Source organism: Cariama cristata, unplaced genomic scaffold (assembly GCF_000690535.1).
Source record: "Cariama cristata isolate BGI_N322 unplaced genomic scaffold, ASM69053v1 scaffold589, whole genome shotgun sequence".
NCBI lineage: Eukaryota > Metazoa > Chordata > Aves > Cariamiformes > Cariamidae > Cariama > Cariama cristata.
This window is the reverse complement of record NW_009636112.1, coordinates 673-28,558: the sequence shown is the minus strand read 5'-3', so window position 1 is coordinate 28,558 and position 27,886 is coordinate 673. Positions and strand designations below refer to the sequence as shown.

The window sequence follows — 27,886 nt, the reverse complement described above, 5'->3', positions numbered from 1 at the left end:
AGCTGCCTGCATTTGGTCCTAAGTTTAATTTTTTTCCCCTAACTCTGTTGAGGCACTCATAAGTTGCTCTCCTTATATGGGAGAGAAAAAAATTTGTAATAGACATACAAAAGAGCACAACGTACCTACTTAATTTCATTTTTGTTTGTTTTGTCAAAATAACTAGTCAAGTGTCAAAGAAGCTACAATATATACCTAAAATACGACTTCATACAAACAAGTGAGTGTATAAAGTCTTACAAAGGTACCTAAATCAGTAATAATTTTCCACTCCTCCCGCCTTTCAGAGGAGATGCTGTTTTACTGTTAAGCTTCACTGAGACTTATTATTGTATTTCTAGCGTCCCTTCCCTCTGGCTGGTCAGTATAACGGTAACGTTTGAAACAGCCCATGCACTGAAATTATTACCAGTCACTCTGCACGAGCCTCAGAAGATGCAACCACTCTAACCAGCAATCACAGTATCCACTGGTCTCACATGCCCGAGTCCCTAGCAGCTGAAGACCTGCACACCATCTTCATCACTGAGGCCAACAGATGCATCCTCCTCTACCTCCTCATCAAGCTGAAGGCTTCCAAAGGAGTACTTATTTCTAGGCATGGGAGAGGAACTCAGCACAATGGGATTTCCAAACACCAGGGGATGAGTGAAGGGGTTAATGATTTCCGAGTCAGAATCGCTAGATTCTGTCCCACTGCTGGTGGAGCCCTCCATCATCTGGACTGCAGCCATGTGATCCAGCATGCCACTGGCATGGAGTGACTGCATGACTGGGCTCTGCTTCACCTGTGCCCCGGCTGGCATGCCGTTGGCCATCATTTTGCCTTCTGGAGAAGATATCTTGGCCACCCCGCCTCCTTTACAATAACTCTCTGATCTATACTCCTGCCCGGGCGTTGAGGATATCTGGCTCAGGATAAATGGATCTGTAACTGATTTATTGCAGAGATTTGGGATTTTCTGTGCATGATGCCGTTGAGAACCTGGAGAATATCTGCAATACCCATGGCAACTACTGGCATGGCTATCCTCCTCCCCAGGCCTCACCCTGCAGTCATGCCCATTTTCTGAGCCATAACCCTGAGAGCCAGTTCTACTCAGGCTCATACTAGGGCTTGACCCTTTGCTACTGGGAGGCAATGGAGTGGCCAGCGGACTACGGCTCCCTGGCCCTCTAAACATTTCATCAACCAGCGAGCTGTGCCTTGGCATCCGGGGGCTTCCCCCAGCGTAGAAGGAGAGATTAGCCGGGTTATCATCAAGGTACTCTTCAGAGAGATACTGGGAAGACTTTATAGAGGCTGAGGAATCCCTATATCTAGTTCTATTGCGATTTTCATCTCTGAGGTGAATATAGGCACCACTGGTCAAATCACCCTCATAATTGTCATTTGTTTGGGAATATGACCGGGTTATTTGTCCTCTGAGGAGATCATACTCGCTATCTACATCACTGCAGTCAATGAAAGGAATGGAGGTGCTGCTGCCATGAGCAGCCCTGGAAGCTGGACCTGTGCTTGGTTGCTGTGATTGAGGTCTGTTCTGCTGCATCCTGTCCTTAGCAGCCTCCTCTTCTTCCTCCACTGTTGACACCACTGCTCCGTCCACTTTTCTGCCTTCCTTTGGGCTCTTCTTCAAGGAAGGACTCTTGTGCTGTCCAGTGTCTTCTGTTGAAGCTTTCAATTCCTTTCCTTGCCGGCAGCTCTGCACCGCTGCAGCATCACTGTCGTCTCCATAGGCAAAGCTAGAGCTCTGGAAAGATAAAACAGGGAAGGCAAGGGGGAGAAGAAAGGGGGAGGGACAGGTGGGAGGGGAGAGGTTTGGGAGGGAAGGGAGTCAGAGGGAAGAGGCTACATGTAATTACGCACCAGAATTTTGCACTGCATCTGCAGCAAAATAGGAGTCTTTTGAAAGCAGAAGCGGTAACCCAAGCTTCAAAATGAATTAGAATTAAAAATAAGAGGTCTCTGATCTTGAAGAACAGAAAAATACATAAGCTAAGCAAGGGAAGAGAAGGCAGACAGAATGTGGTAATATGTAAATAGGGGTATTTGAGGTGTTTCCATGCCCTAAGGCAGCCATCAACACTCCAAGAACATCAACCTGTTTGCACTACTCTGAGAAGCTGGAGATAAAGAAAAGCACGTAGGACAAATTCTGCACAGCCTACTTATATACACTACAAAAGCCATGTGTGGGCTTTTGAGCACCCCACGTTCAATCCCTGGAGCATACCCGCCACTAGTTCACGGGCTGGCTTTTCTGCACACATAAATATGTCAAATCTGCCCAGTAGCCATGCTCCTTCTACCTGAGTTTGTCTTAGCAATATTAAAATGCTAAAAGAGATTTGAAATGGGCCGCATTTATAACAGAATATTGTGAAGTTCTTAGATTTGCAGAAATTAGAGCCTGTGAATATCAAAAGGAAGCAATGCAAGGAAGGTGAAGGTTCAGGTACATTCTTATATACATTAACCCAGTAGCTTGCTCCTGACATTTAAGCTCTACCTAACCTAAGGTTATGCAATTAAAGGTTCACCTCCACAAACAGAGATGAGCACAGAGAAACACTGGCAGGCAGAGGAACCCCAATAACGTAGTCAGGAAAACAGAGCTCCCTGACCTGGCTCCTCTGGGGGCTGTCCCAGGAGAGCCACCAGCCTATGGTCTGGGTGTTTCTGGTATGCCAACAACTGTTCATATTGGGTGGGTGGGTAGGTCAATGTGTAATTGCTAGCAAACCTTAAACTGGACTAGTTGATGAGTAGGATAAGAGAGCTGGGAGTCAAGTACTGGAGCAGTCATAAGTCAGGCCAGACACTGGAAAGACCATGGGGCCTGGAGTTCAATTACAGGCAATGTCCTAAGTCTGTACCAGCTATTGGCGAGACACCTTTGCATGTGTGTGAGGTAACCGGGAACCAGAGGATCCAAGTGTCAGTTACTGGTTCGACTGAGTGTCTAAGATGAATTACTGGAAGAACCCACAGCTTGTGTGTCTGCAGATCTGAACAGCAGCACTCGGAGTGGGGCTGTGAGCCTTGGGGGCTTGTATGTCCAGGTAGCAGCCACTTGGAGACCTGGGAATGCAGGGGCCCGCTACTGGTAGACTGAGTGTCTAAGACCAGTTGCAGGAGGGATCCATATCGTATATATGTATACATATTTTCCACAAATGAATTTTCATCCTGATCAGTCAAAGAGTAGAACAGGGTGAGGCCACTGGCACTGTTTGTGCTTGTGGGAGTGCCCTTTTCTGTTTGTGTTTACCCATGTGGCTGGCTGCGTGTATATATCTTGTATATGTGCAGTTATGCGGGTGCCCATAGTGAATACACACTCAGCCTTACTACTGGTTGGAACTGGGAAAGTGCAGCTGCTGCACCCTTGCCACTATTCGGCTATTGGATTTGCAAACTCCTAACACATAACAGCTATTCACATAAGACAAACACATTAAGTATCTACCAGAGATAATGGCTTAAACATCCAGAGCTGTAATTTTTCTGATGAAATAATTCTTCTCCTCCCTGGTTAATACGACAAAACACCTTGTCCTGGTCAACCAAGACTCACCAGTGAAGAAAAAGAATTAAACTTTTCCCAGATGCAACAACCAGCTACAATCTAGGACCCCAGCAGTAACGCTGTGGATTGCAATTTTTCAGATGGTCATTAGTACAGCCCAGACAAGCTCACTATTTATATTTGTCTGGTTGTCTGGAAGCAATGCTGTTCCACCGTGGAAATGAAACTGCTCAACTTGCAGAACCTAAAGCTTATGACACCTAAGGGCTCCTCAGCTCTCAGTTAAATGGAAAGCGAGCAGAAAACTATGCTCATAGAGTTTCAAAACAGCAATCAGTGCAGGGTAATCTAACAAGAAATGTTTAAAAGCCATGATCCAGGGTTTCATTTACATCACTGACTTGTTTTGGCACCTCTGAATGCTGTTCTGAAGGCTGTGCAGTCAGACTCCTGATGGAATGAATCTTGCTGTGTTTCCTGGAGGTAAAAGGAAAATCACAATAAGAAGCCATTTCAGTTTTTTTTTTTCTACAGATAGGAATCAAGAGACATGCCTCCTTTAAAACAGAAACTTTGAAGAGCAGCTTTCATAATAGTTTGCTCCAAAACAGATTAACATTCCTCCTTTCTGTAAAATGCAAATGTGCTATGCGTTGCAAACATACTATTGTAAGAAAAGGGAGAGGCACTGAAGCAAAAATGGTCTATCACCAGAACACGAGTCATACACAATGAACTGTTGTCATGGTCTTTGTGGCATTTTGGCCATTACCTTCAGCTCGCCATGAGCAAGATGAGCTCAGACAGAACTGGGTCTAGCAAGTTGGAAGCTTTCCCTGGAGACCTCTCCCTTGAGGTTGGCTATACCTATTTCTGTTACTTTCAGTTTTATTCTGAAGTGAATATGTCTGTTCACACACATTAACCACATCCCACCAAAGAGGGTGCAAATCAATATGGGAGGAAGTTACCTGTGATGGTAGGATACTCACTGCTGAAAAACAGATAGAAAACTACTGATTACAAGTAAACTATAGGTTATGCTGACTTCCATCGAAACATTCAGGACCAAAGGGATATTATACAAGTGATAAAGTGTCAAAGCAGCAAAGGCGGCATTTTTCACTTGGACTGCTGCCAAGATCTTAGAATATAAATAACTGAAAGTCATGACTTTTCTTTGACTAAAACATTGGGATACTTCATTTATTTCCTCTCACCTTTCAAACTGCACTTTTTTGTGCCCTCCTTCTTTAACGTAGTCAAGAACTTGCTTCTGAGTCCGACCACTGGAAGAAAACCACGGTTAAAATATTTAATACAATATACATCATCAACATGTATGTGGCCTGCATATGAAGTCACAGCAACCAGAGAAGTGTTTCTCACTGTCAGCAGAAACTCCTGTAAGATCGTAAAGAAGGGAACCTGGTCAGACACACACAGATTTTTATCATTTTGCATGTTACTTGCCTCTTTTTTTGCTATGAAGCTACTTTTTGATGCCATTTCAGAACTGCTTAAATTCAGTTGTGTGCTCTCTATAGGGTACTGCATTACTGGGAAGTCACCACAATAGAAAGCGAAGCAGGGGTTAAGTTTTCCTCTCATGAACAAAAAATATTCTTGAATCCTTTTGAGCCAAATACCAGCCTTACCTGGTATCAGTAAACCCTGGAACCAAGATGAAAACCACTAAAATGCATTTCATGACTCAGTTACTACTATTAAATACATCAACTAAGCACATACACATTTTCTGCAGAGATTTAGGCTGGATATCCCTTTCTCCCCTTCTGCTACAGGTCATGAAAAAGTAGTGAGAAAGCTCAGCACTTCCTATTGTGCAAAGTTATAAACTCTGAAGGGAACTGAGAACAGTTAAGGAAACTCACACCTCAAGAATACTCAAGAGAGAATCAAATCCTTCCCATTCATTAGAGGGGAATTCAACTAACTGAATTACCACAAGGTCTGGAAAAAGTTACTGAATGTACGGAGCACAGATCACAGCGAGTGGAAGATGTAGCCAAAACCTGTTCTCCAAACCAGGAGGTAAGTTGGATGCGCCTACAGTCTGCTATTTACTCAGGCAGAAACTTAACAAGTTACAGCTTGTTTAACTTAACATAGGTCCTTCCATTGTAATTAATTTACTTTGCAGTCAGAAGCCAAAGCGAGAGGGGAGTTAGAATGGCCACATCTACTACGTTCTTGTGCAAGGCAACTAGAGTGTACAGTTTATCTCAGCAAAGAGGGTTTCTGGCTGTTCAGCTTATATCAGCTTCACAAACAAAATAAACTGCATGAATAAAAGGATTTCCCTCCCTGGCATACAGAACACAATATCTACAATGAGGTTTCTGCCAGTGTAAGAAAAAAACCCCAATAACCCAACTATTAAAAACTTTCCTACAGCTCTAATAATAGCATAGGTAGACTTGGTCTTAGCATAGGTGGTCCTCTCGCACAAACCCTTTGCAAGCATAAAGGTCTCAGCACAAAGAGAAGCCATTGCTTTTAACTGCATAGAGATGGGTTTACCACAGGGCCGTGCAACAAGAATACAAATCTCTACTCTGACACATAGGAAAGATCCCATCCTAGAACCAGAGGGTCCAAAGAGAGCCAAAAAGTTGCTAGGTAGCGTCGCTAAGGACACAGGTGGATTTTCCTATGTTAGAACTATATACTTTATATCTTACCTCCAGAAAGCTACTTTGCAACATCTACTATAAAATTAACGCTTCCTACAGTGTTCTTTGCACTGTTCTGGCTGAGAAGATGCAATGAGGAATACAAAGGAGCAAACTACAATGTAAAAAAAGGAAGCTGCAAATAATAGGTTTAATTCTAGGTCGTTATGGATGTGATTTTGAAATGGGGAGACAACAAAGGTGGAAAGAAGAATGCAAGTCTTACCTGAACCTAAATGATGAACCTCTAGAAAAAAGAACAGGTTTAGGCTTTGGTTTAGGTTCCTCAAAAAGCCTGAAAAAGGCATGATGCTCCACACAGATCTTCCAGAAAGACTTGCAAAAATCTCGACTGGCCATAAGGAATTCCAGGGTGTCCTGGAATGAACTCTGAAAATTGAGATAGTACTGCAGTGTAAGCAAGCAAGGAACATACATTATAGAGATACGCTGACAAAGCAGGCGCTATGCTCAAAGGAAAAAAAAAACAAACAAACACAAAACCCCCCACTTTTTCCAAACTCATTGGCTTTCTGGCTTAACAGGCCCTATCCTTCCCACTTTGAGACACCACTGATCTACCTGGCAGTATCAGAGCTATTGCTCAAACTTCTGTTCATTGAGAAATATGACAGAGATAAAGCACTGGTCTTAAACTAACGCATTAACGAGAAGAGGTGGTTTACATGCTGTAACTTAAGAACTGCGGATGCAGTACCACAGTCGCAGCCAGAAGATGACTCTGTGACATTCAGTTCACATTTCCTTTGCTAGGACTGCTCACCTGAGATGCCAGGTTGATGTGTGCAACACCAACAGTGAACATAAGCCATTAATGAATTAAAAAAAAAATCTTCTTGAGGTGATAAAAACATGTTTGATCTGTGCATCGAGATTTACCAAATAACCTTTTGTCAACTTCATCAATTCCTGGCAAGGACTTACATTCACATCAGGCCGTAGTTTGATAAGAAAACGTTTCCTCTTGAAGCTCAGCTTTCGAACCTTAGCCCAGTTGAAGGCATTGATCTTGGTGTGACCCTACAGAGAACAAAGTCAGCAGAGTTTAAGCATTCCAGATCTGAATGGAGAAATCTAAACCACTAAAGAAAGCTTGTCATAAATTAATCATCTATTCACTTCACTTGAAATGATGATATTTCTTATCATTTCTCCTCTGATAATGCAAACCATAAGCATCTGGTGCTGTGACTGAAGGCAGATACTTATGGTTAAACTCTTGCATATTTATAGGACTAGGTATACTGAGTTGATGTGAAAGTGTCCGACACAGTATCACTGCACAAAACAGGGTGGCCCAGCTTTTGCCCAGGTGATGTTATCTTGTTCCACTACGTCGACTCAGATTTCCAGTGGACTAAGTCACCTCCCAGAGGTGCCTCCTTCTCTTTCCACCAGCTACAGAGAATGCAGGGAATCCAGACAATAACACTTCCATGGGGTAGATCTCCCTCCTCTTTGTCTGTCTACAGGGCAAAATAAACGCCCTTTTAAATTCTACTTAACGGGGGGGGTGAAAAACCAGCAACTGGGTGTTTTGTACTGGAAGTACAAAGTACTGTGAATATTTTGACCTTTCATAGGAAGTAACAGAAGTAAAAGGAATGTAAATAAATTACTTGTCTCTGAAGAGTCACAAAATGCTTTTCCCAAAAAAAAAGCAACCACAAACCAGAAGCAAACAGCAAGCTTGTGAAAAATTATCTTTAAAATACTACATTCCCCAGCCACTACATCATTAGCCCCTAGCCCTCCCCCCCAAGTCTCGTTTTCAATCTATGTTAGAAGGTAATGGAGGTGTTACTTTAAAATACTCATTACAACAGTTTGTCCAGTAACGACTTCAACACAAACATGCCTCCAGCACAGCACAGAAGTTTCAGAGAGCTATTACAGGATTGCTAAATGCAGAAACCCACGCTGATTTGGGTGTCGTCATCAGACAGACGTAGGAGTAATGACAGTGTGATGATCTCTGCAAAGTCAACCTGCTGTCTAAGAACCACATAACTAATCTCCCTTAGAATATTCAGCAGCACTGACACTGATTTCTACATAAATGGCAGGCTTTAAAATAAGTCTGTCCGACTACTGCTTATGCCATTTGTGAATGAACCTTTATTTTCCTTGAGGTCATTCTAATGAGGTCTTCACATTTCAATTTCTATCAGTTAGATTCCCAAATAAAAAGATGAACTTATGGCTCTTGCTCTATGAAGTGCTTGAAGGAAGCTCTCAGCCTACTGCCAGATGCCAATTGCTGGTCAGAGCCTGACTTCCTTTTCAGCATTCAGTCTTGGAACTTGATCCAGCAAAATTTCCAGGCTTTTCTGAAAGTTCAAAAAAACCCCAACCAACCCTGTTTTTAAAGTCCCAAACACATTAGGACAAGAAGAGACAACTGAGTTTTAGAGCTTTACAAATCAGGCTTTGGGCCTTCAACCAGTAGCTACATCTTTATGGAAGAATCCCAGCTGTCTGCTGGGACTCAGTGAGGTCCGTGACGTTTTCTGCGGACACATACTTTCAGCTGTAAGACAGGCTTAATTTACAAGGTTTTGCAATTCATTAATTCAGCTGATGAAAATACTGTGGAGGAGCAGGGCAAGGGTCTGAACATGAACATACAATTATTTCAGTTATGTGCATTTCTAACAACATCCTGGTGTTCTTGTTCTTCAATCTATGCTTCAATTTTGGGGTTTTACTAGCAACCCATTTAGTTAATCAGGGTTCGGTGGTTGTTTTGTTTGATTGTTTGGGTTTGTCTTTGTTTTTTTTTTAAATTTAGATCTAAGAGCATTTGGGTCAGACATATTTCTGTGTTTGTTGCTGTTGTTTTTCTTTATAAAAGGCCTCAAATTACTTTATAAGGTTGGAAACATTAGTATTTTAACTAGAGTCAAACAGTTAAAATGAATAGTCTTTTCTGACAATTGAAAAAATGGACATTTTAAAGAACTGTGTTAAAAACAGTAAGTAAACTGAGTGAGGTAAGTAGTATTTCGGAAGCTAGTCGACAAAAGTTCATCGGAAATGAAACCAGTTTACACCAGCTGACTACCTGTACCTTCACAACTGTAGAAGTCCAATTTGTTATTTACCTAAGGGGAACTGCAGAACAAGAATTTGATAAATTTACTAATGATGCCTCATGAACATTTACTAGGCTGATTGGGGTAGGAGAGGAGAGGAGAGGAGAGGAAAGAAACCTAAGGAAAACACTTTGGACCTTTTAGAGAAAGAAGTAAGATTCTTGGATTTAGCAAAGGTAGAATGGTCAAGGCTGGTCAAGAAAATCGTAAAAACTTTGACAAAGTAACACTATGGAGAGCTTACATTCACTACCTACATCCTTCTTCATGCGCTCCAGTTGTCTGTTATTTTATTTGTCCCTGCTTCACATCCATTTAGTATGCACCACGCCTGCAAGACCTACCTGCTGCTACACGTAGGAGGTGTCAGCACGGCCAACTTGCAAATTGTGAGCTGTGGATCAATTTGCATCTTGAACAGCACATTGTGGCTGCAGATGGAGTTTTACTCTGTGCATTCGAATAAGGTAAGAGTCCCTGGAAGGGAAGGGCCTAACGCAGCTATAAAAAGCTTAAGGTCATTGTTAGAAAGAATTTGGAAGTTCCTGAACCCAACTAAGTGCTTTTAGACATGGCTGAGGTCCTGAATTCTTATCACTGTAAGAAATCTCTTTGCTTTATAAAGTACAAAGTCATGTCCTGAGCAGCTCTAACCTGAAACACCAGAATGCCTGTGTTGGCAACAGCCAGGTTGATTTTTGTCCCTTCCCTGTCCTTGGCTGGATGCAAGCGTATTCCATACATTTCCAGGCGACGGGCAATCTCCAAAAGCTGGAAGTCAGACTCTGCTGGTGTCTGTCCCCTTGAGAAAGAAAAGAGAGAAGACACACAAATTCTTCACACCTTTTAATAGAGATCAACAGGTCCTCCAGAGAATAAAGAGACATTTCATCAAAGAGGCTGAAACCTGTCAGAGGTATAATATCCGTACGGTTTTTCTATGTCCCCAGATTTATATCAGCTACAACAACAACTTTATCTTAGTCTAAACCAAAGTCAAAGGCTCCACAGATTTTACAGTCTATTATAAATTTTGATTGCTCCAATTCTGAGACACTTGATGGAGCTAGATTTTGAACCATTAACTTTGTATTTTCCATTGGAAAAACATGCTACATTCCCCCCCCAAAAATCATAGACAGAAGCATGTAAAGATGTTGTTCACCGTAAAAGTGAATGCAATACCAAAATGAAGTAAAACAGAAGACATGAAAGCCTTAACATAAACGTTGGGAACCCAAAAGCACTAAATTAATCACGATAAAATTATGCAAAAGATTTGATTACTACTGCTATAGAACTCCCTACCACTCAAATCTAATTCAGTGTAGCTCAAAATGAAACTGTTTGAGTCTTGAAGTGTTCTCGACAGCAAAAAAGTACCTTTCTATGCCTTATTCGTAATTCTTTTAACCATCTTCTTACTACTAGTCATTTGTCCAGGCTTTAAGATACCAATTTGCATCATCATCTTGAATCATATTCCCCCAAATCCCTAATTCTGCAAGCACTTTGTGCTTTTCCTAAAACTATCATGAAATCCCTTCTTCACCCATCTCTAAATACAGCATGGAAAGGTGAAAAGGCAACATTGAACGTCCTTGAAATCAAAAAGACTGCTGTCAGAAGTGCCTGACTGATCAGTCATCATTTGCAATCATACCTGCATGCACAAAATCAGCAGTGAAGCATCTTGTATGAAACAGACTGTAAAATAATGGCATGCTTGAATGAACATCAAAATCAATTGCTCTTTAAACATCTTGTTATGATGATGGCAGAAAGGCAGGAGTAACCTTCAGGAAATTCATAGGCTTGAACGTTTTTTGAGAAGTGAACTTTGACAAACTCAGAGGTCCAAATCTCTTTTGTACTTCTGATCTAGCATATATTTACAGTTAGAACTGCTCTAAAGGAAATGGCGGCCGATAACAAGAACCAAAAAGTCTTACATGTGGCTACGGTGAAATTCCATGATTTTGTCTTCTAGTGCTTCTTGCTGAGGTATATACTTGTTCTTCGCTAAGTGTTCACGGTCTATGGTTTCATCAAAATCCCCAATCTCAGCTACGGAGAATTTTAAGAAAAATCTATTAAAACGTTATATTAAATCTGAATTATTCAGGCAATTCAGAAGGTGCAGACAGCTGGGAAGAGGGTAGAGAAGCAAACATAGTTTCTTGGAAGCTGTGCCATGGTTTTATGATTCAGATTCCCACCGCGTTATCTTTCACGCACTCCTCCCCTCTCCTCTGTGTTACTATCATCGGACTTGTGGGAAGAAGCCCAAGGATCCCTCCCATCCACCACAATGAAGTAAGTACCTGTTGGATGTCAACTGGACAAATGAAGCCACCACAGTGCTTCCTTGACTTGTGTGCGGGATAAGGGCAGGGGTGAGAGGGAGGACGGCATTAATTCAGCAGAACTCATCCACCTCTCTTACACGCATCATGGTGCTCAGGTGTCTTTCCCTGGAGCAGCCAAGCACAACCTTCCTCCCCAGGCCCATGCCCCACACCGTAATCTTTGGGGGACAATCTGAAAGATGGTTTTGTTTGCTTGTTTGAACACAGGCATGTATTCCACCTCATGGGGTTATGAAACATTTGTCTTCCACTAATTTTGCGGCAGTTTGAGACACATTCTGTCTCTCTCCTCCTCAAAGTATTGCTCCCATCTGCTGCAGTTATTCAATACCGTGTGTGCGACAGTATGTCACACCCACCTTCCATTTTGCAGCCCATTCAGGGAGATTTCCTTTTTTTTAGCAGGGGGAGGACACGACAGGCAATCTATGTGTGGGTGCCAGATTACTATCTTGTTGCCTGCTATTCTTGGAATGCCTCTGAAAATCTTGCTATTAGCTTTTTCAATGAACAGCGTAACAACTTCTGCCTGCAAACCTGCTGGAATAACAGTAATATCGTTACAACAAAGGCTGCCGCCTTAATAACGTCAGTGAAATTAAAAAGCAGCGCCCTCAAATTAAATCCAGGTTGCAGTCAGACGTGTTGTTGCGCAGTTGACCTAGGATATCACAGACTCGAGTTCAGACTCCTTGCCTCATCCTCACCTCAGTTCCGTCCATGTAAATGAACCCTTAATCCAGTTCTGCCCCAAATAAGTTGGTTTAGAAAAAAGAAAGGTTTCAGATGATATTTAAAACACTGCGGGTGACTGCTGACAAAAGTTTGCCTGGGATCAGATGTACCCGCAAATGCGGAGGGGGAGCAGTAACCTCGCGTGGGCAGGGGAGGACCAAAGCATCTACGAATGACAGAGCAGCAACCTTTCAATCCAAACTGCCTGCAGCCACACGATGACTTTTTATACTTTGGAGGTCAGAGGTGGAAAACAGTTGATAACCGAGACTGACTGATATCCACCCCCTCCCTCTTCCCATCTGCTCTGAATCATTCCTTGAAACAGCAGAAATACTACAGAATCTTTGAGAATTTGTCTGAAATCTTTGTTAAAATGTCCCTTTTGTTTCCATCTCAGAAGCAGCTCCCTCACTCCAGTTTTACTCACCCTAGCATCACAAATCTTTAGGGTCTGTTTCTAACCCTAACTCAAATGACAGGCAAGTTTCTCTTCTTTAATGAAGCCATAAGCCCACCTAGGTTTGCAACACCTCAAATAACACGGGCCTTGAGTCTTTAAAATGCAGTTCATACCCTGTATGTTCTTGTACACGGATGGACTCAAACCACCTTCTGTAGCACTTACTTAAGAGCCAAAAGTACAGAAAACTCTTATTTCACCTCTACACGATTTCTATAGTGTTCTCTGTATTTGTCAGCTGCAAATCCACTATCAAAATTGTCCTCCTGGTTTTCAAGTTACTTCTGAATTTGTTCTCTCTAACCTCGTACTCAACAGCTTTTACTTCTCTCCTTACCCCTCCTTTTCCACCTTAAATGCCTTTCTAGTAGCACTCCCTCTAGAATGACAGGGAGTTGTATTTTGAATATTGTCAGTCTCACCTATAACTCTTCTTTAAAATCTTCTCCTGTGCTTTAGCCAACGACTGATTTCCACTGATGCTCTCTTTTCTCTTACCTTGCAAGTGCATTACACCACGCTGTACTCGGTCTGCATTAGCACTTCTGATACGTCTAATGCTTTGTATTTCAGCTCTTTTCCTTTAATCAGTTCATCATCTTACTTCACACACTCACTTTACGGTATCATTTGCGGTATCAAAGTGTCCTCTCCCTTCTAACGCTCCCTACAATGCTTTTAAGGTATTTTGAAACAGAATGTTTCAAATACAAATTTCATTCTGTAATATACATGCTAATTCAACAGAAACCTATTTGCTGTCATATTACGATTTCCTATAAATAACAGTCTATAACACTGACATAAGCTCATATATATAATGTAAGGGCCTTCTGGGATCAGATATCCCCCATGGAAACCGCTCATAGGCACTGCATCGATAAGACATCGAATACGTAACCTCCTGCAGTCTCAATCATTCCACTTTGGTATCATTACTTTTATCAGTTGTCTAGTTTTATTTTTGTTGCAGACAAATACGTCGTATTTTTTTGGCTACTGCATAATAAGCTAGATAGAAAATAAATACAAAAAACAGCCATGTGGGTAAGATACAGCTACGGATTCTTACCAGAGAAAAATTTCACAGAAAAACGTTCATGAGACATAAGATGAATAAATGAATGAGACAGTCACAACCTTCTAGCAGAGGTTTCTAGCGAACACCGTTACACACAAAAGGGAGAGGGGAAAAACCATAAATGGAAAAAAACAGGTCCAGGTTGCAGTCTGGAGATGGTGAGGGGAAGCAGCGCTGCAGGTGCCCCATGAGACACGACATCCCTCTGCCCAAAATGGCAGTTCAGATCCTGTGAATACTGTCTCACTTCGGCATGATGAATCTCTCGCCTCTCTCCTTCTGACACGACGGAAAAACTCCATTTTTCACTACAGAAGTATCCTACCTTACTCTCCCCGTAAGGAGAGTACTACTGGATTCCTAAAACCCCAGTTCAGAATTAGTCTGCACCTCAAGCTCACAGGTGAAGGCAACAAAGAACTACAAGGATTTCAAAGTCATCGTGATCATTTCCAGCAACTGAGGAAAATTATTTAATCCAACAGCATAATGCATCTCAGCAGGGTCAGAGCAATGGTGGCGATTTGCCATTTTTGCACACTTTGAAAGGAATGCCTCTTGCTGGCCTGCACAGGTGTGGCAGAGGGAATGGCCAGGTTTATAACGGAGGAATTTTGAAAAAACACGGAATTAAATTTGAGTTTGACTGTGGGGAGAAGGGAAAAGGACAGCTTGTAAAGGTGAAAGGACGCCCTGTATTTTACCCTCTTATGCTGTTGCGTTAGGAAAACAAGCTAGCAGTTGCACTTTGAGCAGTTCAGGCACCAGAGTTGTAGATAGTTCAGTGAAGAACTTAATCGAGTAATCAGTAAGAAGTCATAAGGAAAATAAGGCATACAAAAGACAAGAGCTCAAAGGAGGATGATCATGAAGCAATACCTCAAATGAAGAGACACACATGCATTAGGGTGTTCTCTCCCCAACATCTATCTTTGGTGCACAGACATTTAGTAGGAAAAATCACCCTCCTAGAATGCAGTGTAACTAATGATACTCAATTTCCCCCAAACGATCAAGACTTTTTTTCCTGAGATGAAAGCAAATTAGCTTAAACGAGGAAAGAACTACAGTTGGTGTGCTGGACACCACAGAATGGGAAAAACTAAAAGACACGAAAAGCTCGCTAGCCAAGGATTTATTTTTTTTATTTTAAGTCTGTGCTGCAAAAATACTCAGTTTTAAAACGATATGAGGAATATAGAATTTCACAGAGGCTGTTGTACAGCTTCTTATTGCTACTGAGTTACACTAGGCAAAGATGACCACAGCAAATAGAAAACCATGCAATACCTACCTTTCCGACAGCAACTGATGAGAAACTGTCCTAACACTCAAACAGACTATGACAAAGGAATATGAGATTTATCTGTTCTTCACTAAAGAGCTTCTGAATATCTTTGGTGACTGCAATTTCCATACAGCAGCATCTCAGTGGAAATATGCAATATGGAATTTTACAATGACCATTCAAAACAGTGGTCTATTACAACCATTACACATGCTACTAAGTGGGTTTTCCTAATGTTATTCTCAAGATGAGTATCCATAAAGTCTTGAAATGAAAAACACACACTGCCTTTCAAGTGATCTGGAAACTAAAAGAAGTTTTGATGTGATGAACAAAGTTAATGTATGATTCTACCGAACAGTCTTATTGTGCATACTTTGCAATTAAAAAAAAAAAAAAAAGCTTAAAATCTGTTGTCCTTTTTAAATGCCCTATCAGTTTCCTCTTAGGACTGTGATTCAGTCTGGCATTCTAAGCATGTTTATTTACTACATTCTCTAGACAGCACACAGATCTCCAGGAATTTGAATGCTCTGCTGACTTGATACAAAGTATAATAAAGCAGGAATTCAGAAGAATTCAAACCCATTTGCCACTGCCTGCAAAGTTTGGTTTTTAAATCATCCTAGGCAGACTATTGAATGCAGTGCTTTAAAAATGCAAATCCAGTGTCCAGGAGCTCTTCTTTATTTGAAAGAGTAAATTATCTCTATCTGAATCCCATTATACAGAAATACAATAAATTGCCCATGTGGCTTAAACATGTCCCTATAGCAGCTACTAACAGGTAACCCAGCAAAACACATCCAATCAATCATCCTGTTCATCCTCCTGGAAGGAAGAAAAAAGGGAACTTACACTGTACTATGTGCGAGATTAAGAGGGCAGTGCTGGTATCATTACACGTTAGCCTTCCCTGTGCCAGGTCCTGCTTCACTTGCAATGCAAATAGGTACCTGCAAGACAAAAGTCAACAAAGAGTTACACAGAGCATGAGGGAAAGGGCAAAGTGTTTCAACGCCAACTCCGGTTTTGACTACATGTTCCTTTCACTTTTTGGAATCTACAGAAGTGATCCCAATTTCCTAAGTTTAGAGGCTAAATAAAACAGATACTGTATCACAGCCATTAAAGTCTTCCACGGTGGCTGCTTTGCAGAACCAACCTCGCTCTCTTTCTCTCTCCCCTTCGCTCCCTTGGAACCAGAGCACTGAGATATGACAGTGAAAGCAAGTGTGACAGCTATTAAGTGCTCAGCAACCGCACAGCAAGCAGCACTAGATAATGGAGCCGCTCGTAACTACGAAGAAATGCCAGATAAACCAGTGATTTAGAGTTATCAGTCAGTACTTGTAGAATACGACGAGAACTCTAAACTTCCACCTTGGCACTCACCTGGAAACGAGGAGCAAGATCCTGATCAAACAACTCTAGCTACCTCCGATACCTTTGTGGCCCCGTTACCTGCACCGCCTGCGCATCAGCCTTTTTTAACGTCGCCTCCAAACCATCTCAGCCACGTAGGGCAGTTCTACATCAACAGTTTAAGTGCAGAGACAACATATGTCCATGACATTATTTCAACTTTTAAATTTCTTCTAGCTTCATCGGGAATTGAAATTGCTTAGTTCCACTCAGCATCAAATTCTTCCCTAGAAAAAAAATGAGCTAGCAGTGGGCATTTCTCCTACAGTTGGTATGAAACCTGAACTGGTTAGACACCTTAACAAGCCTTCCAAAGACTGCAGCTCTTCTGCAGAACTCATACTAGAATCTCAATAGCTTTTAATAAGACTGGATTTTAATAGGTTCAGTGAAAAGCTCTCATTTGAACAGTGAGTTTCTGAACAAGGAGATGTAGGTAAATGAAATGAAAAGGGCAAGCTGATTTGAGAAGTATGGAAACATACACAGTACAGGAAATAATATAGCCGATTTAAATAACGTCCTTTTGAAACCCGCAGATATCCGCCTATCCATACAAAATTCACCCTAGTAGAAGAATCTAGCGCCAAAGTGCTGCATTCTCTGCTTCTTCAACTGATGAAGCTGTTCCCTGTGGATATGCTTTTACATCCTACACGCTGCTGTGTACATATATTCAAGTTCCCTAGCATACAAATTTAAAATCTCAGCAAACAAGTCATTAGCATTGAGAGACATGTCTCCAGGTGCAGAAAGAGACCACCAAAAATCAAGTTACAGTTCACATACTAAGTAACTGATATGCAGAATATCTCTTGAGAAACAGAAATGTTTCATTAGTAACATCCCACTGTGAGTTTTCATTCATCCCTTTATTGTTTCTACTCAGCCTTTCAAGTAAATATTCCTTTTCTACTTTTCTCTGTCCAGGCCAGCAAGAGATATCGATAATTTCTTTTTTTCCATTCTTTGCTCAATTACCAAAAGAAAACAAGACAGAGATAAACACAGAACATCACAAAAGTGGACTTGTTCTTCATAAAGCAGATCATAGACACAAGAGCTTTTTGTAAAAGAGGACTTCATCTCGTGGGAAGATTAAAAATAAAAACTAATAGTGAAAATATTGAATCAGAATGGGAAAATGTAATTAAAAAATAATAATACTGTAGATCAGAAAAAGAGGTGAAAAGCTGCAGTGAAGAAATATTGTAATGAAACAATGCTTCCGACCATAAAGGAAGGACCTGTTAATGAGGAAGAACCTTAATAGGTCCCTCATATATATATTTACTAATAGAGAAATACGACTTTTTATGCCAATGCAGTGCGAAATTCAGAGATTAAATGAAGTTTTTGAAATGCACTGAAAGTAAACACACCTTTAAGGTACTCTTTCTGCATGCGTGTGTATCATTCTCTACCTTCCTCTTACTTTTCATTTTATTCCCTCTCCTTTCCATTTCTCCATCTCCAAAGTCACATTTCCACCTGTGCAAACCTTTGGCGTTCGTGTTGGCTATACAAATAGGGTCCAATGCTGCTGCAACTGGGCAATTCATGCAAAGCAACTCTCTCCCAAATGTGGGTGTAGGTTTGCACGTGTCCCTCAGCAGAAGAGCACCCAAGGGCACCAACACATGCCTTAGGTCCCTTCAAAGAATCATAGAATCGATTTGGTTGTAAGAGACCTCTGGGATCACCGAGTCCAACCTTTGCTCTAACACCCCCATGTCAACTAGACCATGGCACTAGCTGCCACGTCCAGTCTCTTCTTAAACACCTCCAGGGATGGGGACTCTACCACCTCCCTAGGCAGCCCATCCCAATGCCTAACGACCCTTTCTGGGGAGAAATGCCTCCTCATTTCTAGCCTGAACTTCCCCTGGTGCAGCTTCAGACCGTGCCCTCTTGTCCTGTCACTGGTTGCCTGGGAGAAGAGGCAGATACACCCTCCTTTCAGGTCGTTGTAGAGGGCGATCAGGTCTCCCCTCAGCCTCCTCTTCTCCAGACCAAACACCCCCAGCTCCTTCAGCCGCTCCCCATCAGACTTGTGCCCCAGACCCTTCACCACCTTCGTTGCCCTTTTCTGCACTAGCTCCAGCCCCTCAAGGGCTTTCTGGTAGCGAGGGGCCCAAAACTGAACACAGCACTCGAGGTGCGGCCTCACCAGTGCCCAGTACACGGGGACGATCACTGCCCTGGTCCTGCTGGCCACACTATTGCTGATACAAGCCAGGATGCTGATGGCCACCTGGGCACACTGCTGGCTCATGTTCAGCTGGTTGTCAACCAACACCCCCAGGTCTTTTTCTGCTTGATCACTTTCTACGACTCTTCCCCCAGCCTGTAGCGCTGCATGGGGTTGTTGTGGCCGAAGTGTAGGACCCAGCACTTGGTCTTGTTGAACCTCACGCCGTTGGCCTCAGCCCATCGATCCAGCCTGTCCAGGTCCCTCTGCAGAGCCTTCCTACCTTCCAGCAGATCAACACTCCCACCCAGCTTGGTATCATCTGCCAATTTACTGAGGGTGCCCTCAATCCCCTCATCCAGACCATCTATAAAGATGTTAAACAGCACCGGTCCCAGAACTGAGCCTGGGGGAACACCACTAGTGAACAGTCACCAACTGGATTTGGCTCTGTTGACCACAACTCTCTGGACTCAACCATCCAGCCAATTTTTTACCTATCTTAGAGTCCGCCTGCCTAAGGTATGAGCAGCCAATTTATTTAGGAGGATGCTGTGGGAGACCGTGTCAAATGCTTTACTGACGTCTAGACAGACTACATCCACAGGCTTTCCCTCATCTGTTAAGCGGGTCACTTTGCCATAGAAGGAGATCAGATTGGTCCACACCTTCCAACACCACTGCCAAAAGGGCTTGGAGAACTCTGTTGCCAAACTGCTTTCTCTTGGGGTGAGTAAAGCTCTCCCCGGATCCTAAATCCAAGGAGGCAAAGGACTCCTGCACTTTGCAGAACCTCTCAGCACAGACTGCAACTGAATCTTAGGGTCTATTTTTCAGGTGCACTCAGGGTTGCAGCAAATAACATCAAGCTAATACTAAAAGGCAGCCATCGATCCTCATCCAATCATCCCAAATTCCATGTTCACCGCTCTGTCCACCAGAGATTTAATAAGAAAAAAAGTCATGCAGCTACTAACCTTGTCAGTTCCTCCTGCAGCTGAGCATGGTCAGGTGGGAAGAATTTTACCACAAATTTTACAACAACATGCTTCGGTCCTAGGGGAAAGGTCAAAGGAAGTTAGTGAACATCAGTAACACGCTAGCCAAATTTTGTTAGAGAGTGATGTACAAGGGATGATTCATGGAACCTGCAGTGCATATGTACATGCTAACCTCCTAACGTTAGTATTCACGTTATTTAGAGATTGCACAATAAAATTTACAAATAATAAAAGAGAACAGCAACTTGGTCAAGGGATACTCTGCCAAAACTGAGTGTGTTTTCAGTAATTACATCAATTGATCCAATAGAATATATTATGCACGTCTATTTTCCTTGCTTCAGAACAGAAGAGAGCTAAAATACACTCTATTTTTCAAGTCCACTAGCAAATTTCCTGTTTTAATAGCAGCACATTTGTTCCGACTCTTACAAGTAAGACCAGTGACAAAAGGACCAATGCATCTCTCTTTCATGAGAAGGAGAGGTGCCAGACCATACACACAGTCCAGTATGACCAGAGAGGCATCGAGGAAAACTTGAACCTCAATAGCAAAGCTCAATAAATGAGGAACTTTGCTGATATTTGACAGAGAAACAAAATCACCAAAACCTTTCCTGTTCACTTCGACTCTTCCCGGAGCTGACGGCTATTTACAATTTCCTGTCCTTTCCCACCACCCACCGTAACTTTCCCTGATGGCCCTATCCCAACTGTTCCCTCCTCTTGGTCTCAGACAGTGCTGCAGCAATGTCCCACACAGTTGTAATATATTTGCTAGCTCTTTCTCAGTAATAATGTCTTCCTGTTCTTTTTCTTTTATCCTGATTACTGCTACCTTTTGGCAATGGATGCTTCCTTTAATCCTTCTTTTACCGCACTCTTTTTTCTCTACAAAACTGTTCCCTCCATTGCCACCACCGCAGCCTCCTACTACGTCAGCCCCTTTGTATCTTCATGCGACATAATTTCACAGCACTCAGTACATCTTTTAAGGACAGACCAGAAATAAAAAATAATCCAAATAAAATTCAGTGAGGAAAGTTGAGAAGATAAAGATCCCAACTGACAGAGTCCTAGTTCCTTCAAGTATTCTCAGACTGACAAAATAAATGACAGCGAGGAAGTACTTACTTCTAATCTGTTTCATAACAGGCTTCAAAAGATCAAGCCACACCTGAAAACAAAAGAAGGTGGTGTTACCATCTCTGAACAAACTACCACTCACAGAGGAGCATTTTTTATTGTACTACTTGGATTATCGGTTATTTATTTATTTTTTCCAGTGTGGTCATCATACTCTCCCTAATTATATGTAGTGGGTTTTCTCCCCCAAACTCTGGAAGACAGATGTTCAGGAAACAGCACTGTTAATGGGCTGTCACCGTGGCACAGCTCTTGAAGCAGGACAGATTCAGAGAGCTGGAAAACAGTGAGGAAATCCTCACTCCTCTCAGGTACCAACAATCACACAGCACGTTTGGTCAGGAACCATTCCTTTCGTGGAAAGAACAACCGAAACAAGGAGCTCAGAAAAAGACAGTTCTATACTGTCATTGTGGTCTTCACCCTAATTAATCTTGAGAAAGGCAAGTGAAAGGGGCTGGTGCTTGCTTTTAAGCTGGGAATGCTGGGCAAACAGAGAAACGAGAAGGTGGCAACCTCCTGGTTTTGGGGACCCAACTGTGAGGCCAGGGCATAAACACGGCCCCATGGAGATAAAGGAGTCTCACCGCCACCACCTGAGGGAGGAATGTCCTCTCGGGCCAAGGGCGTGAGGCAGACAACAGTCCAAAGCGTGAGCAGAAGGAAGCTTACTTTCGAGCTGTCTAACATCATCTCTTTTCTATACGCCTGGGAAGCTCAGGCCTAGGCTTTCTTAATTGGGGGCAGTGTAACTTCTGTAGAATCATAGATTCGTTATGGTTGGAAGAAACCTCAAAGATCATCAAGTCCAACCTTCCACCCAACGCCACCATGCCTACTAAACCCACTAAACCGTGTCTCGAAGCGCCACATCTAAACATTTTTGAACACCTCCAGGGATGACGAGTCCACCACCTCCCTGGGGAGCCCGTTCCAATGCTTAACGACTCTTCATCTGGTTTGTAACAACCTATTTTTCAGGACAGTGTGTGGGCCTTTCCTTCAGGTTTTAAAAGAGCAGCAGTGGGTGGAAATACAGTTTTCAGAGCCTAAACCCCAGTCCTGCATTCTTCAGTCAGAACGGTCTGGGAAAATTGTTGTGGAAAGCTGAGGGACAATGACACAGAAGGTAAAAGCCAGAGGACTTGCAGAGCCTGGAGAAGTGTAACATTAAATCTCACTCAATTGCACAGAGCCTCCCCTGGAGACGCCTGGAATTTGTGAAGGAACATCCTACAACTGTCACAAAGGTTAAAGCCATTAAAAAACAAATTAACCAAGTCTTCCTCTAGAAAAAGAATACGTATTGAAATGAATACATCTTCGACCTTTAATAATTTTAGATTATGCAGAGACTGAAACATACTCAAAATATGCATTTTAGAAAATCACCTGAGAAGCCAGACAGGAACAGGCCTGTATTGCTGCTGTAACTGCTCCAACGCTGTTTGCTATTTTCATCATTACTAATATGAGTGCTTCCAATTAGCAAAGACCTCACATTCCTGCCCTTTCACACCCACTAATGTTTCTCAATGGAATACTTTTTATGTTTCTCAGCCTATGAAAGTCTGTCTCTTTTTTTTTTTTTTTCCCAGAAGGGCTAAAGAAATTTGGTTATCCAAGAATACAAAACACAGTGTTTATCACACGTTAAACTGGTTCTGACACTTTTTGGCATTTCAGTAACTTAAAACTGTTTTGTTTCAGAAAGTTGGCACGTACACAATCTGCAATGAAGGTCAGGGACTTTGCCAAGTTTAGCGGGAAAAAAAAAATCTTGAATATGAAACAGCCAGCTTACAAGAATATGGGAGTAACGTGTTTTACTTGACACCAAGAAAATAAAATAATATTCTCTCTCTCTCTCCAGAGGGAGTTTATGATACAGAATCAGCACACAAGTGTGTCATTCCTTTCTCCACTTTCCCAATCATCCTACAAGGAAGTTAGAACATCCTTGACCAGACTGCTGGATACTAGAAATGCATGTATTGAATGTGTGTAGGGAGAAAAGTGGGGCAAAATGAAGACCTTACCGCTATCACTGAACCCAAACAATCAAAACTTATGCATCATGCAACTCCCGCATTGTATCTAAACACAGTCAATCTGAGGCTGGTTTATAAACTAAAAATGAAAAATAACATGAAGTTTCAATTAAGCTTCATGTTTTCAGTTTTCTCCGGAACCACAAAAGCTAGATTATTTATTTCTTAAACAAAGTTTGGCATTCCACAATAGTGACTGCATTTCAGCAGCTGGAGAACTGGGGCAGACATCAAGTGTGATGAAACTCCGTGAAACCCCAGGCTTAGCAGCAGCGCTTCGCTTCTCGTTGTCCCCACAGCAAGTGTAGCCCTCGGACCCTCCACGTTCATCTCCCACATAGATCTTGTCTGCTACAAGCATGGCACACCTGAATGTATACAGCCGCCAGGCATCTTGACGTACAACTGTCTATATATCAGGTATCAGGTCTGGAGCCTTCCACGTTGAAACAAACACAGCTGAACTGTGAATATATGACTTCACGTACATATGATTACATCCAAACAAATACGCTCTAAATATTTATTTTTCCTTTTACTTTGCACGCTATATTGGAAAAGCAACTCCTCTTCAGATGATACGAATGTAAAATATGCACGTGTGGTTTATTTCTCAGACACACCATTAACTGCAATTTTTTTTATCTGCACAATGCCCGAGTTCTGCATTATGGCCATTACGAAGTTCAGACAGTTTTAAATCCCACAGGAACATTCACCTCAACTGCATCATATAAACTGGTTACTGTATTTTAAGTGTAAATACTACTCTTGGAGTGCTGTTCCACATTGAAACAACAATTTGTAATCAAATTTCCTGCTCCAGAGTTTCTGTGAGTTGCTCTTAGGTGGTCAAAGGCGTTACTCCCACTGAATCTCACCATTCCTGGGGCACGGCTGACTAGATGTGGGCAAGATTTGGGGATCTCCCCCTTTTTCAGAAGCAAAGATTGGAACAATTAACACGGACCAGCTCTCTCAGATACTTGGCTAGTATTTCCTTCTGCAAGAGTAGGGGTCAGTTGAGTTACCATGCTCGATGCATGGAGGCATTTTCCTTCAGGTCGAACTGGCAATAATCTTAGGGGGTTTTCTTCACCGTCCTCTTTATCAGAGCCCTGGCTCACCCACTGTGATCACCTGGACATATTTCCAGCCAGTCAGTTCCTGCCACTGCGAGGGCCTCAGGCACTGGCAGTACCTCAATCTCTCCTGTGTTCTGCCTCAAGCAAATAAAACATTTTGTTTTCACAAGACTGAAAACTGTTAGTTTACTTCAGGTCTCTGAGCAAAACACAGAGGGTGATCTATTTGAAACTTAATGACCGGTGAAGTAGAGAAGGTCGATCAAATGACCTTCTCTTATTTTCTAGAAAACTAAAAAGCAACTGTATATACAAGAGATGTTAGGCTTTGTTTCAGTTTTACACATATACATATATCAGGAACATCAGCATGTCATTATTAACATGGCTACATGGACTTTCTGTAGTAACACTACTGCAGAGTTGCACTGTTTTGAAGAGTGATGTTAAGCTCTCAAGTTACCTAAGGCATTAGCCAAGGATATCTGGCAGAATACGAAACTTTTTAGTAAACTGTGTTTCATGTAAATCCAAGAGTAAACTGCGAAGCAGATCACTTCTAAAGATCGATGTCCATTGTTTTAAATTTCCTCTTTAATTATAGTTAGCCTAAAACATTATGACCACTAAGGTTAAGTTTTGGTGTCTATGTAAGCTTGCACTAAGTCATGACAACAGACTACTGTAGCAGCGGATAAATCCTCTTTTGTTTCTTTCATTAAGAAATATTGCTCCTTACAGAAATTTTATATAGATGGACAGAAAACAGATCTTTTTTTTTTTTTTTTTCCTAATTGCCCAAAGTCATCTCCTGTAGGTCAGCCAGGCTCCTGGTGCAGAATTCATTGAACAGGCAAGAAATCCAGTATACACCAGAATGTACCGGTCAAACAATCCAGATAACCAGCACACATGCCAGTAGGTCACACAGTAAGTCTAAAGTAAAATAAACTTCAGAAAGAAAGTCATTAGAGGCTGAGAAGTCATTCGTCTTTGGCTTTCTCCGCTACATGATACTGTTTCTACCCTACAAGTATTACTGCAATGGCTGAATGTTGCTGGCAGCAGTTCTCAGAGTCCAAAGTGCCAGGACCAGGACAGCCGCCTGTGTCACACAGCTCCCCAGACAGGTTTTTTCATCAATTTATTTGGGTTTTTTGTTTTTTCTTTCTTTTTCATTAACCTTGTTATATTTTATCTATCCACTTTCTCGCCCCACAATGAAAATCATTGGAACTGTGTCACCATCATTGCAACTTCTCTGTCTGCAGAGAAAGATTATTTCTGCACTCCAAATTAAGCAGGTCTGTAAAATCAGAGTTGAGATTCTGCAACAGTCCAGTCTTTGGCTTCTCTACTGCAACTGATGAAGATAAAATGCTTTTCCAACTTGTGTCTGAACTGGCTGTTACTTTCAACACAAATGAAATCTGACAGGAGTAATCAGGTTTTAAAAACATTTCTTCAAGTCCAGCAGGCAAGAACCATTTTTTAAAAAAAATCCCTTTTTTCTTTTGGAGTTTAAGGATTAAATATAACTTTATAACTAAAGAGCAGAAGGAGAGAATACAGCGTGCATGTAGATGAAAACCAGTTGAAAATTAATCCTTTTACATACCATCATCTTTTTATGATCTGGAAATTCAAGGCCAAAATAGTCGCCTTCAACAAGGTTCAGGTGGTTGCAAACAGCATCATGCAAAACTTTCCCTGGAGCTCTTTGCTGTAAGAAGAAAACAAAGCCTAGGGTTACAAAGATGCTTTTAATTAGTGGCAGAAAAATTATTATGTTAAGAAATTGTCCAGCAAACAACACTGTCAAAACAGTTTATAAAATCCGTGGATATTCCATCCATACCCACTGGGCAGCTGACAATAACTACACTAGTTTTAAAGCTACAGAAAATATCCGTCTATCCCCGGATGGCAGCTCAGAATCCACATTTAGTGCATTTTTATTTTTGAGGGAAAAATACCATGAAATAGAAGAGGTAGAAGAAGGAGACTTGGGATATAGTTTTCTTAAGTCTCCCAAGGTTAATTTCTACTGGGAATTTTGCAGGATAGCTATTTCATCCCATGGTCCTTCAAGCCATGTCAGGTGGTGCTACGTACATCTGTGTACAACATACTGAACCCAAAACGTTCCCCAACAGACCTCTCATATAAAACATAAGGGTCTGAGGGTTTGCTGGACATCGCTTGATATGTAACGAGCTCAAGTCCTGGGTTCTGACTACACATGGGCTTACCCTGAGCCTCCTGCCGTGGGGCATCATGGTCGGTCAAGACTCCTCTGTGCTACCCTAACAGAGTTGCCGAGTAGTTTGGAGGAGTCAAGAGTAAGCATTTCCTTCCACCCACTGAAAGGCCAGATGTTCTAGCCCAATATTAGCTCCCAGAGCTACTGCTTTGCTGATTGTAAGGATTCTTCTCCTCAGCACGTCAGTTAAATCCACACCTGCAGCAAATACTGTAAATTACAGCTCACCAGCAAGTCTTCAGCAAAAACCACTCTTTCTGTATAAAAAGGCCAATCACTGAAATCAAATATTTTTGTTCCTTGGACAAATGCACCTATTTTAACTCAAGAGGCCTTGAAACACAGATCTCCACTCTCTTCAGAACAAATAATAACCCATTAAACTGCACAAACTCTACTGTTAAAGAGACCCATCACGCCCCAGACAAATGCCCTTGCAGTCAACCTACAGACTGGCCCTTTCCCTTTCTGCCCAGTAAATAATTACTAGAGCAAAATAAAATAGCAGTAACAGAGCAAAGAAACGAAAACCATTAGAGGTGGGCAGTTTGTCCAGCCTGGCTCAAACCCAAGCCTGAGCCCGGGTCTTGCCACCTCCAGGCAGTGCCTGTACCAACAGGACACTCGTGAGTGGGCAGCTGCTCAATCCCACCTCCTCCGGGATGCATTGCTACGCAGTTCGGTCTCTGTTTCACTAGAATCCCAAAAAATAAACTCCCAGGTTTTTTCCACCTAGGGTAATACCTGGTTTTCAGCCACAACCCGACGTACAAAGCATTTTTCCAAAGGTAATTTATCTAATGTTATCTAATACGAATTGTGAAAAGTAAATACCCGTTAGTGAGGCTTACACCAGAGAAATTCAAAGGATGACTTTTTTCTAGGGAAAGCACAGGATATATGTGCTACTGCAGTGGCCTTGTGATGCAGGACACAATGACCGAACCCCTAATATCGGCTGGTTTTGAAGGTCGGAAGGGAAAAGTCAAGCTCACCTCCCCAGGAACTCGCTGAGCAGGTTTTTGCCCAACGTACTCCCAGTGCCTCTAACAGACCGATGCCACCAGGAAGCAATGTTCATCAAGATTATTTTATTAACTGTTTGTTAATGCTAGCTGTAGCAAACATTAGCCTCATGAATACTGTCAGAAAACACATCAAGAACAACGGCAGATAGAGGTACTAATTTTTTTTTTTAAGCATTTGTCATAACCAACCTTCCAGTAACTAAAATAATTCATATCAAAATGCTAAATAAGAGAAGACAGAGGAGGCGAGAAAGGGAGACATCTATTTTTCAAGACAGAGCACTTTTGATCTGATGTAATGCCATCCAAAATAAGTCGCAAGTGCATGTATATTTGAATACACCTACTTCACATTCTTTAGCTTCATTAAAGCGAAAGCATCCCCGACGACCACCGCCCAGCCCATGCCAGCCAT

The 27,886-nt window shown here is 42.0% G+C and overlaps 1 protein-coding gene across 1 annotated transcript; it reads right to left on the bottom strand.

Annotated features, from left to right (window-relative positions):
- Positions 1 to 491: 491 nt before the first annotated feature.
- Positions 492 to 27,886, bottom strand: LOC104156239 (FERM, RhoGEF and pleckstrin domain-containing protein 1-like). The gene is made up of 12 exons (XM_009707779.1): positions 27,819 to 27,886; positions 25,799 to 25,940; positions 21,033 to 21,075; positions 19,875 to 19,953; positions 16,140 to 16,237; positions 11,298 to 11,412; positions 10,000 to 10,147; positions 7,175 to 7,270; positions 6,456 to 6,619; positions 4,754 to 4,822; positions 3,926 to 4,010; positions 492 to 1,754 (listed from the first exon to the last, which is right to left on the bottom strand). Exons 1-12 carry the CDS (start codon positions 27,884 to 27,886, stop codon positions 492 to 494), a joined length of 2,370 nt encoding a protein of 789 aa, XP_009706081.1.

Bases quoted from the DNA above. Each gene is read 5' to 3' on its own strand.
- LOC104156239 (XM_009707779.1), bottom strand. From the start codon at position 27,886: ATGGCTGGCATGGGCTGGGCGGTGGTCGTCGGGGATGCTTTCGCTTTA. The intron at 25,941-27,818 runs GTAGGTGTATTC...ACTAATTAAAAG, and splicing joins ATGAAGCTAAAGAATGTGAA to CATCTTTGTAACCCTAGGCT. The intron at 21,076-25,798 runs GTATGTAAAAGG...TTTTGTTTTCAG, and splicing joins CAGATCATAAAAAGATGATG to GTGTGGCTTGATCTTTTGAA.